We start from the raw sequence: 12500 nt of genomic DNA, 5'->3' as shown, positions 1-12500 counted from the left end.
GTTGTCCTCTCTTTTGCTGATTGATCTGTGAACTATGGATGGCAAAGGAATGCGTGTGGGATCCCCAGAGGAAGTAAGGGAGCAAAAGGGGAGAAGTGTCGTTCTGCATGTGAGAGGCATCAGAGACTTCTGAGATTTCTGGAACTTATGAGGGGGAGTTGCAGTTGCCTCCTCCTTTTAAAATCTCTGGCATCGAGAGGCTCCACCCCCTTACAGGATACCTGTGGAGATTAATTCCAGGCAGTCAATAGGAATTGAGATGGTTTAGAGAATGGAGGCCTTCAGTTCGGAGGGGCAACTCGAGAATATGAACTTCCTTTCGAAAAGGTTATTATTTTACTTGGTTCTGGCTTAAAATCCTGAACATCTCCCCATTCTAGAGGACATTTAAATCCTAGACGGGTTGGAATGGATAAGACAAGCCAGAAATAAAGACAAATGACAAATACAAATTACTGAGCCTTCTATGCTCCCTTGAGAGGACCTATGATCTAAAATAAAACAAAACTCTGCGGATAATGGCAGAGAATTTAAAATTATTTAAGTCTTGAAAATTACTGAAATCAAGAAAGATAAAAGTAAAGTGTGACATGACTAAAGATACTAATACCTAACACTTTGCTATAACACAATAAAGAAAAATCAAGTTTTATTACTCTTAGAATATAACGTTGCACTGGAAATGACTGTTAAAATGAACAGCAATAAATGATCAGATAATCTTAACTTAGCCTACAGGGTTAATAGTAGGTAAACTTAATTCTATCATTTATAATACTGTCAGCTTATTGTTTAAGGAAACACATGCTATGTATTTGCCATGATGGGGTGATATTATGCGTTCGTAGGGGTGTTAATAGCCCTACTATTTTGATAAGTAAATGTCTCATGCCATTAGGACGACGCAGAAGTATTAATTTCTCCATAGGGAACATTAGTGTAGACTAAAAGGGGATAGAATCAAGAAAGATATTTTCCTTAGATAGGAAATGAAATTACACGAATGTAAGTCTCACCAATGACATTGACAATTATAAGATATATATATATATATATATATATATATATATATATATATAATATATATATATATATATCAAACAATGTATAAAGGAGCCCGGCTTTTTGAAATATAGTTAAAGTTATAGCAGTTTTTTTGCTGGCTAAAATTTTCCTATTCGCATGGAAATGGTGAGTGCCTAGAATAAGGAACTGTTCCAATTGTGGCACATGATGACAAGCATATGAGCTTAATGGGGCATGTCTTTGGAGGATCTTAGTTCCTAACGAAGTACAAATTTATGAGACCAGAATGGTTGGCTGATGAGGCTCTGCCTAAGCAGAGCATGCAGTAGAAATAGATGTCTAAAGGTAATGATGAAGGGAAAGGAAGCTAAGAAAGAGAATATCTAGGCAGTACAAAAACAGGAAAAGTTACAAAAGGATAAGAAGGAAAAGCAGTAGAACCTGGCACTCTCCTCTGGATGAAGAGGGTCAGAGTTCTCTATAAGAGGGTGGCACTGTGCCAGGCACTAGTGCGTCGAGAGACTATTGACTCTCGTAGGGTTTCTGAAAACCTCGACGCCCTTTTCCCTTCTTTCTTCGACCTCTCCAGGGTTGGTTTGATGTTGCCGTGGGGGAGACTTGGAAGACTCAAGCCCTTTGAAGATGCCGGGGGGGCATCGGCTCCAGCTGCTGCGACAACCAGGGCGCTGGCTAAGTTCCCCGAGTTCTTCGGCCAAATAAGATTCGGCAGAGTCATTACTCCGGGAACGGTTAGCTGCTGCTGACGGAGGGGGAGTGGAGGAAGTAACGGTACTCAGGATGGGCCCTAAAAGCCCTGTACGTCACTTTGTAATCTAGTCTTGAAGATAGTCCCGAAAAAGAAAAAGTAGATGGAAAGAATCCTGAATAACTTTTGTATATTCCTGAGACGCTTGCCTGGAGAGAAAAAGAAGCAAAGACTGATTCAAAGTCTTGATAAAAAGAAAGTATCGACGAACAATGCTATTAACTTCAATAGAAATTGTATAAGAGAGAAGATATGCCCAAATAGCAAATGTATAGCATATGTATACATATATGTATTTTGTATTTGTGTTTATATATATCTATATCTATCTATCTACCTATATATTATATATATATATATATATATATATATATATATATATATATATATATATGTATATATATATATATATATATATATATATATATATATGCTATTTGGGCATATTTTCTCTCTATACAATTTCTATTGAAGTTAAGGGCATTGTTCGTCGATACTTTCTTTTTTATCAAGACCTTTTGAATCAGACTAATGCTTTTTTTTTTTCTCTCCAGGCAAGCGTCTCAGGAATATAAAAAAGTTATTCAGGATTCTTTCCATCTAAGAAGAGCGAAGACAACCTGATTGTCAGGATAAATGCATCGGTAGGAAAATCATGGAAACTGGGAAGGATATAGTCATATATACATATATGCATTTGTATATGAATATGTATATATACATACATATATATATATATATATATATATATATATATATATATATATATATATATATATATGTGTGTGTGTGGGGGTGTGTGTGTGTGTGTACGGTATATATATAGAAATTTGTATATATATATATATATATATATATATATATATATATATATATATATATATTCATATACAAATGCATAATATATATATGACCATATCCTTCCCAGTTTCCATGGTTTTCATACCGATGCATTTATCCTGACAATCAGGTTGTCTTCGCTCTTCTTACTATACTCTTGATTAAAAGAATTCCTTACGAGTGACCGGCTGAAATGGCAAAAGATTCAAAAGAATGAAAATCAAGTCTGATAATTAAAAGACGGAATCTCAAGGAATGTTGTAAACATTCATTACTTCATCCCGGACCTTTAATTAAAGCGGGGGAAGGTCTAGAATCTCATATACTCACAAGACGACGATGTTTGCTTTCTGTAGGGAGAGAAAGAGAGCGCTCATTCGAAAGTATTCCAAGATTCGTACAAAAAAAAAAAAAAAAAAAAAAAAGAGAGAGATCGATTTCCTGAAGAACTCGAAATATTTTGAAACCAAAATCTAGAGGGGGAAAAGCATACAAATAAATAAACTGCTGAAATTGTCCTTAAAAAAGCTAGCCTTCAAAAGAAAAACAAACGAGGAACATAAACAAAATACACTTATATATAAAAGGACAGATTTAGGGGCCGACAGCGACAATTAGAGAGCCATCAATCAGACGAGAAGAAAATGAAAAGAAAAAAGAGAAAAATCGAAATTGCTAGCTTCCGAATCAGGTATATCTGACTCTAAAATAAAACTGAACATCCCACGCGCTAATCTTGCGGAAAACTCCATGTGCACAGTTAGATCACGATTTGCAATGCTCATCAACAACGAAAGTTTTTACGTCGTCTCTAGCGGTTAATTTCATATTCCCTACTTGGATTTAGCCCAAAATCTCTTTCGCTTAATAAATGGCGAACACAGCTTAGCGCAGCGACTTCAAATTTATGGATGTGACTTACAAAGACGGGGATATATACACAACCCAAAACTAACCTAGTTCTTAGTTTTCTCTCCGAATCAAAAGGAGAAATTAATAGTTTGTTTACCGTCAGGATATGACTCTTCTTCCTTCCCAGCTGTCATTAGTAATGAAAGATCAGCTTCAAGATTAAGATCAACAAGTTTTTTTCTTCTGGTTCGTGTATGATGATCCTTTTAATACATATAATTCATATTTAGTTCATGAAATGACGAGCTTCTTTTTTGTTTCCATATTATGACAAAACGTTCTGCCATGAAACATTTGATAGAAACGAAATGAGAGCACAGGTTTTTTTTTTTTATTCTAAATATTGCCAGATGCAACCAGAGGTCAGCTTTTTCTCGCTCCTACATTCTTAACGTCACCGGCCTTTCAAGTTTGATGTTTTACCGAACATCATTAAAAATAACTGCTTTAGTGTATGGTTCTGGAGGGATATTAAAGTAATACTTTATTCTACTAAAAGAAATTGCGCTGTTTATCCAGGAATAGAGATAATCTGTTATTCGACAGATTCGTAATCACTTTGTGATGTTCTTAAAGAATAGTGACTAATTTTTTGAATTGCCGTCATTTACGAGTTTAATTCCCAAGCAGCAATTTCTAAAACGTATCCATCTGAACAAGCCTTATAGAGTTTGCAATGTTTTGGGAACGTCCATTTCACAAAGAACTCGCTTTATCAGCAATGTTGCAATTTGGCTCTAGCGCGTCTAAAATTAAGATGAAGAAATGTGAGGCAATATGGTGCCAACAAAATTCTGAAGCATTCATAATTAGCAGCCGCCAGTAATTACCGAATCTCCTCTTTATTTCCTGTTTCCAATTTTCCACTGAACGTCCTCCCTTTCAGCCTTTCCGAGAATGTGTCACCATTTCCAGCAGATGGAATGCAAATTCAAAGATAATTAATAAGGGTCTAAATTGTAAAGGAAACGAGATTTCAGATGGTGGACAACTGATCCAAATAAAACCTAATAAACCCCTTAACCAACCATTAGGAACCATTTTAGTGGATTATGTGAAAAATCAGTATTCTAAAATTTAAAAAACAACTTCATGCCAAAGTACAAAATTCCAACCGTTCCCAAACTTCATTTCTATGCCAGTGTTCCACTTTTGCATGATAAAACTTTTAACCAAAAGCTTTCCCAGATTTTTTCAAGACATTATGGATCTTTATTCAATACTTAAGATGACGTATGGGGTGATATATGAATACGATTGTCCTAGGTGTTCTCGAGGAACTTACGTGGGCTGCACCCAAAGACTTCTCAAGGTACGCGCCGACTCTCAGAGGCGTTAGCTATCGAACGGGCAATAAATTGAGTGATCCCGATTTTCGAATATAAGAGAGCACGCCAAAAAAATGTGGTAGTAACATTGAACTCAGTCAATTTAAAATCATTACAAGGGGCTCTTCCGAGCTAGCACTATCTATTCTGGAATCAATATCAAACAGACAATACCATTGTTGAATACCTATACCTCTTCCACCCCTCTCTACCTGTCGTCACCGGCTTCTTTGCTTTTCACCTGGCTTAATTCCAGTCGCCCTCCTTCTCCCTTCTATATAGGTTGGTACCTCCAGCAATGACTAATCTATCTTTATGTACATTTGGCTTTAAAGAGATTATCGTATAATCTGTTTCTATTTATAATCCACAATATTATTTTCTTTTACTAGAGTCTTGAACATGAGACTTGTTTTGTCTGTTTCTACTGCCCTCTTATCTTCACACACACACACACACACACACACATATATATATATATACACACACACACAGTATCATATACCAATATATATATATATATATTATATATATATATATATATATATATACATTTATATATTTATATATTATATATATATATATATATATATATATAAATGTATATACATATATATATATATATATATATATATATATATAATATTATAAATGTATAAAATGAAACATATATGTATATAAATTATGTAGAATATTATATATTATTATATAATTAATAATAATATATTATACTATGATATATTTATATTATATATTACCACCACACACACAACCATTATTAATATATTATATTATAATAAATTAGAATACTAGATATTATATATTTATATATAGGATATAAAAAATATAATTATATATATTTTATATATTAAAGATATATAGTATATAAATAAAATATAATATATATATATATATATTATAGATTATATCTATATATAATATAACTATATATATATATATCATATTTACATCAAAGAATCATTTTGACCTAAATTGTGTGAAAAACCAACATATGAATCCATGAATTATTTAGATTTAGATTAGGAGCAAAACCAATATTAATTGGTGCGTCATTTCAGCATAAATCATATGAATCATTGAGACCTAAAATCTGTAAGAAATCATGATAGAAATTCATGAATCATTTTACCCTTAATATTTTGACAAACATTACGTGTTGAATTATTATGTAGATAAATACATTTATCATCTTGATTCAAATTACGCAAAAAAAAAAAAAAAAAAAAACCGCTATTTGAAAAATTAATAATTCTAACAACGCATATTTGAAAAACTTATATGAATCCATGAATGATTTTCAAGCGCCTCAGTGGCGTGATCGGTATGGTTTTGACCTGCCACCTCGATGGCCGCGAGTTCGATTCTTGGGCATTCCATTGAGGTGTGAGATATGAGTATTTCTGGTGATAGAAGTTCACTATCGACGTGGTTCGGAAGTCACGCAAAGCCTCTTGTCCCGTTGCTGAATAACCAGTGGTTCCATGCAACATAAAAACACCATACAAACAAGCAATGAATGATTTTGATTAAAAAATATTAAAACTCAATAAATTAATTCATGAATCCTTTTGACTTTATTTAATGCTAATATAGAAGAACTGCCCTTTGCCTACTTGTATCTACCTATCCAAGTTTAATATGAAACATTAATATTTGAAGAGGCGGCGTTTGTATTTGGATGATTTCAACCTTTCTTTAATTTTTGGGTAATTTCTGGTTTTTCCTCATTATTGGACGTTTTTTTTTTTAATGTGAAGTGCTTACAAGAATGAAACATTTAAAGTTTGTACTATGAAACAAAATCCCTGAATTGTTCTTTGTATTGCCCTGTATGGTAAAGAGCTATACAAATTGAAAATGTAACTTTGTTTTCACTCCAGGTTCTGAAGTCAGACGTAGGAATTAGCGTGCTATGTGGCGCTATGTTGATGTCAGTGCTGTTTATGTTGCCCTATCACGTGCTGCTCATGACTCAGTCAGCGGAGGTTGAAGTCCCTGTTTGGTCAAAGGTACGGTTGTTGTGTAATCATTTTAAACACTTTCTTGTTTATTGCATGGCTGTTTACACTAGCATTACTCCCAGTCAATATATGCACGACCCTTCTATATTCTGTGCTTAATATTTTCCTTTCCGATACTTCTGTGAACTTGTAGCCAGGTGGTAGGTTGAAATAATTGTTTATCATCATAAGGGATTGTCTTAAGAGACAAATGCGTTTATTTATTATATACTATGAAAGAAGAACTATGACTAAAATCACCATCTAGACCTTATAATGCAAAGTATGAAAAAAATTAGGTTTGATTGTTGCAAATGATTTTGAATAAAGATTCCGCATTATTTTCACTAAAACATGATTTCACGCTACTTAGCCAATATTGTGCGAAGACAATGTCGCATACTCGAAAAGTAACAGTTCTAGGACAGGTATGAGTAATGTTTATTGTGTTCATGAGGGAACATTGTTTTTTTTCTCAAGGGATTATTACTGATTAAGCAATCGGTGCCTAGAACCGTCTGTAAAATAAAAAATAAAGAGTTAATTGGACTTCTTTCACTTTGAAATTAACATTAATCTCACATTTATAGAACACATTATTGGAGCACTGAGTAATATGAATAAGCTCCTAAAAAATCAATACTGCCCACAGACCACCAGCAGGGTATTGACATTGGGATTTAATTAAACAAAGAACCCTTGGGAAGGTCCAAATCCTCTCCCAGGCCTCTAAATAATTACTTGAGGGAAAAAGTGAAAATGAAAGTTGCCGAAAGGCGATAGTTGTGTAGGAGGGAGCTTGGTAATAGCTAACGAGATAGAGGAACTACGAAACTCCGTCATTAATACTGTTACACAGAAAGGACTCTTTCCTATACGTAGGATTCTTTCCTGTAAGTAGTCATCTAGAAACCTCTCTGAAAAATTAAATGTTCTCTCTCTTTTCTACAGAAGTAATTGTTGGGACTCTGGGAAAAGGCTTATGAACTTCCGCGGGGTCCTTTATGTAATGGATTTCCAATATTATTACCCTGCAGGTGGCCTCTGCGAACCAAATTGGTCTTTCGAGGGCTTCTATACTTTCTATTTCAATATTTCCTTATCATATATTATTAATTTTAATATACATGCGATTTTTTTATGGAAAAACCTCGGGGTTTTGGATAGAGCTCATCATTATTTTCAAGTATGTTTATGTTTTCGAATTTTACGCATAATTTTTTTGTTAATTCATTTCCTTTTGGAATAACTCGGACACACGCACTTACTCATGTACATACATTTATTGACTGATTCTTGAGAATAACTGTAAAACAGGGTGAATGAAGTCGAAAAGTTCTGTCTATATTAATGGAACAAAGGGAACCAGAAGATGATGCAATTTCCATCTCAAAATTGCTATACAACCTACAACTCTTATGTTTTCCCTATTGTTATACTTGTACGATGAGAAACATGAGGGCGCTTGTGAGTAAGGGTAAGTTTATGAAAACCAACTTAAACCAGGAAGGCTGAGAAATGAACGTGTAAGTGTCCTGGGCGACATAATCGAAAAAGATGACTTGAAAAGGTATTGGGATGAAAATGTTGCTGATGATGGTGACAGAATAGGTGAAGGAAGAAAGGAAGGAAGGAAGGAAAGTAGAAGCGGCTATGCAGACGATCTGGAATGGTTGCGGAGTTCTATGGAAGCCAAAGCTGGACTGAATTATGGCACCGTTTTTCTAACTTCCCTTTGTAGTAGATGTTGAATGTGCCAATAAGGAAAAACTATTGAGGCTGTCAGGATGAATTTTGTGTAGCTAATGTAGAGTAAAAAGAGCTGAAAATTTAAGAGATGCGGAGATAGGTCGAGGAAATTTATGGTTCTTAAAAGATTAGTGCAGGGCAAAAGTAGGATCGTGGCATTGCATTTTGTAGTAGCTTGGTTGTGTGCAAAAAGGGAGAATGAAAGGTCGATAACAGAAGTGACTAACTTATAACTTGGAGGAAGGAAGACAAGAGAAATTAAAAAGTGCGGGTAGATGATGTGGAGGAGGTATCAGAGAGTGTCCGGAATATGGAGGCGAGTGGCTCAGTTTGTGAAGAGATTCAAAATAACTCTGGCAATACCCTTGTGTTGATGAGTGAAGCGTTTAATTTCATGGAAAGTTTCTGCACAGAAAGGTCAACCTTGGTTTAACAGTCCTAAGAGGAACATTATAGTGACTATTATATATATATATATATATATATATATATATATATATATATATATATATATATATATATATATATATATATATATCTTTCGCTCTCTCTTTTTAACAACCTCAACTAATGGAAACGTCGTGGTTCTTAACATCTTTAAGACTGGATGAGACCAACCAAAGTCGACCAACCACCATGCACAAATTCACCGCTATAGATAACAGATCAATTGATTTTTTGGGAATTGGGCCAAAGTTGTAAGTACATATATTATATATAATATATATGTGATATATATGTATATAATGTATACACATACACACAAACACAGATATATATATATATATATATATATATATATATATATATATATATATATATATATATGTGTGTGTGTGTGTGTGTGTGTGTGTGTGTGTGTAAAGGTATAAGACATGAAGGAAAGATAAACAATGGAATAACTGCAAGATCTTTCGACTCAACGTCCTTTACTTTGCAGACAAAATGATATACATGAGAAACGGAGAGTACAATGAAGGGTCGGATAAATGACAGATAGGGATTATAAGGAGATTAGTACTTAGAATCCAATACACCTGGAGGATAAGTAACCTTTCCAAACAAGCATAAACATGGGTACAATTTAAGAACTGCTCAGACACGGGGACAAGACAATTAAAGGATTATACAGGGCGGCAGCTGGCCACATTCAGATCTTTGGCAAACAAAAACTTATTCACAAAGCATATTAAACACACATATACAAAGAAAATATCTATAAGGCAACTAATTTGTATTTAACTCTGTGATTATATCTTTGAGGTCATTCATTTACTTTTATTTATGCATTTATCACGTTCCCAACTTTCTTGATTCAGTTATACATAAATGTATGTCTCATATGTCTCATTTTATGTTTTCCAACACCTCAAGCTGATTTGACAGTGAAATATGACTCGGTCTTTAGCTTTAACCCCACTTGTTAAATATAAACAACCATCCATATCAAATTCTTATTGGTTGCCGTAATAAGACCGCTCTACTCGTTAATAAACTAGGAAGAAAATGTTGTGACAGTTAACTTGTGCACTCATCATTTTCTCACCCTGCCAGGTGTTGTCTTACTGGATGAAGATTGTATCGCTGACCTGTGTTTACCCATCAGTGCTTCTGCTGGCGAGACCCCGTGAGGTATGCATCCCATCTTGCTGTGTAGATACTGATTTTTTTTTTACAGCTGATTTATATTAAGACACTCGATGTTATTGTTGAAGGTCTTGAAATTAGTCTCTGCATGAATCCTTCACCTGGTTGGAAATAAATAACTTAAATTTAAATATTTTCTTTGAAATCTCACTTTCTTACTTTTGTAAATGGACGAATCACCAACTGAAAGCCTTTATGTTCGAAGAAAGTGAGAAATGAGGAATGGAAGCGTTCAAGTTATGGGCTCTTGCTCGAAGAGCAGCCCGTAGGTCATTTAGAATTTGAAGGTGAGATATGGAAGCCGGGCACAGATTAGGCGGGAAAAGCCCACCTGTTCGTTGTTCCAACCGCTGAAGGTGGTCTGTTGTCTCCCCTCCAGGTATGGCCTCCCTTGATGGCCACCCTACACAACATGAAGAGGTGTCGGGTGCGCGGGTTCCTGCAAGACAAGGACGGCGACCTTGACCTGTCCAATATAGGAGTCGCAGGAGTGGACGAGAGCATGCGCAAGGCGCGAAGGATTTCCAAGTCCTCTCACATGACAGACACGACCATCCTCTCGGCCTCTCCTTCGCATTCTGCCAAGGACTCTTGCCCTCCCTCCTCAGTCAGCCGGCTATAGAGCAGGAGTAGCCGTCGGATGAAGGGCTACCCAGACGAAAGAATCAATGCGAAGCTTGGCTTTGCTGTCATGTGGTCGTGAAGGATCTGGGATGAAATCTGAGAAGGTGACGACGATGACAAAAAGTGACCCGCGAAGTGAGGGACATTCAGACATTTATTTTTTCATGAGTGTGTTCAGTTTATGGTTTTTCTCATTAGAGTATAGTGACCGAAGAAGATTAACTTTCTCTTTGTTTCTTCCTCTCTCATTCTCTCTCCCTTTCTGATTCTTTATGTCTTTATTTAATAACTCTAATAAGCTTCACGCCACAGTGACCACACAGGTCTCAAGACCTTTATTCATCCTCATCTTGCTTAATGACATCATCATCAGTAAACCACTTCAAATTAACATTTTCCTCATTCTGTCTTTCATTTACCTCCCCGACCTTTTCCCAAACGAGGAGAACTGACTCTTAAGCCAGATTTATTGCGTGTGTACCTTTCATTTGCCTGAAAGCTCCTATTTAAATGATCAAATAAAGGAGTAATAAAAGAAAACGAATGAACATTTACATAAAATAATCTTCCATTAATTTTAATTCCGATATTCAGTATCTCCAAGCAACCAGAGACGAGATCTGTAAGTTGATCTGTCTTTTCCAGTTTATGTGTTAAGCAAATGCCAATAAAAGATTATGAAAACAGAAGGTTAACTGTAAAAGCATTTTTCAAATCTAGTCCAATTCCCACGTAAGACATGGAAACGAAATAATCCATTCACGACATTTTCGACGTAAGACATGGAAACCAAACAATCAACTTATGAACGACTGCTAAACTTTGATTCCATCGCCTGGATCACTCTATGCCATTTACAAGTATAGTTAAAAGGGAAAATGTTGTGCTACCATTTAAAAATTAAGTTGAAAATTACCTGTTATGTTACTTAACGACCATCGGAAAGAACAAAAATCTTAAGTTCAAAGCCTTCTCGTACCCATAAACAAAAGCTACATAACCACACTTCTATTTGGCGAGATCTTGCACGCGTATATACACACGTACACACACATAATACATATTATTTCATGTTGGCTTTAACGTCAACACACCCGAATTCACTTTTATGCTGTCACTGACTTTCTAGTTTAACATGTATCCTTTCACCTGTGTCTCAGCCACTTCCAAAGATATCGAATTTCTTTCCAATTACCATTTTTATGCATTTTATTATATCCATCACCTTACTACATATTATGCTTTTAGACGATGAACAAAAGCTGTTGATATTCTATATAGCATTATTTCACTTCCGAGAGAAAGAAAGTTATCTAGACTGCAAAACTAAGGATATGAAAAAAATGTGTTAGTATCAAAATTCGTAACTTAGGTGTATCAAATATGTTCAGACTGACTAAGGAAAAAATTAAATAGGATATGTGTCTTGTCTCTAATAAGGAAATTGTCTGAGGTGGGCAAGACACTGATTACAATGATGATGAATAACCACTTTTTAAAAGTAAGTAACACCCCCAATGCAAGTAAGTTCAAACAAAATGTGGCTCCTCATTTATGTCTCAGTCAGCCTCTTCTTTTACGATTTTG

General features: G+C 35.0%; 1 protein-coding gene across 2 annotated transcripts in view; it reads left to right on the top strand.

Annotated features, from left to right (window-relative positions):
- Window positions 1–12500, top strand: part of LOC135211272 (pinopsin-like) — a 175004-nt gene that overhangs the window by 162210 nt on the left and 294 nt on the right. For both annotated transcript variants that reach the window (XM_064244585.1, XM_064244586.1), the window contains exons 6-8: window positions 6774–6902; window positions 10197–10274; window positions 10669–12500. The exon at window positions 10669–12500 is cut by the window's right edge and continues 294 nt beyond it. In XM_064244585.1, coding sequence (XP_064100655.1) covers window positions 6774–6902; window positions 10197–10274; window positions 10669–10911 — 450 coding nt within the window. In that variant the 3' untranslated portion in view covers window positions 10912–12500. The remainder of the gene's footprint in view (window positions 1–6773; window positions 6903–10196; window positions 10275–10668) is intronic.

Source organism: Macrobrachium nipponense, chromosome 4, assembly GCF_015104395.2.
Source record: "Macrobrachium nipponense isolate FS-2020 chromosome 4, ASM1510439v2, whole genome shotgun sequence".
Taxonomy (NCBI): domain Eukaryota; kingdom Metazoa; phylum Arthropoda; class Malacostraca; order Decapoda; family Palaemonidae; genus Macrobrachium; species Macrobrachium nipponense.
The sequence above is the reverse complement of the archived record's forward strand: the minus strand, read 5'-3'. Positions and strand labels throughout refer to the sequence as shown.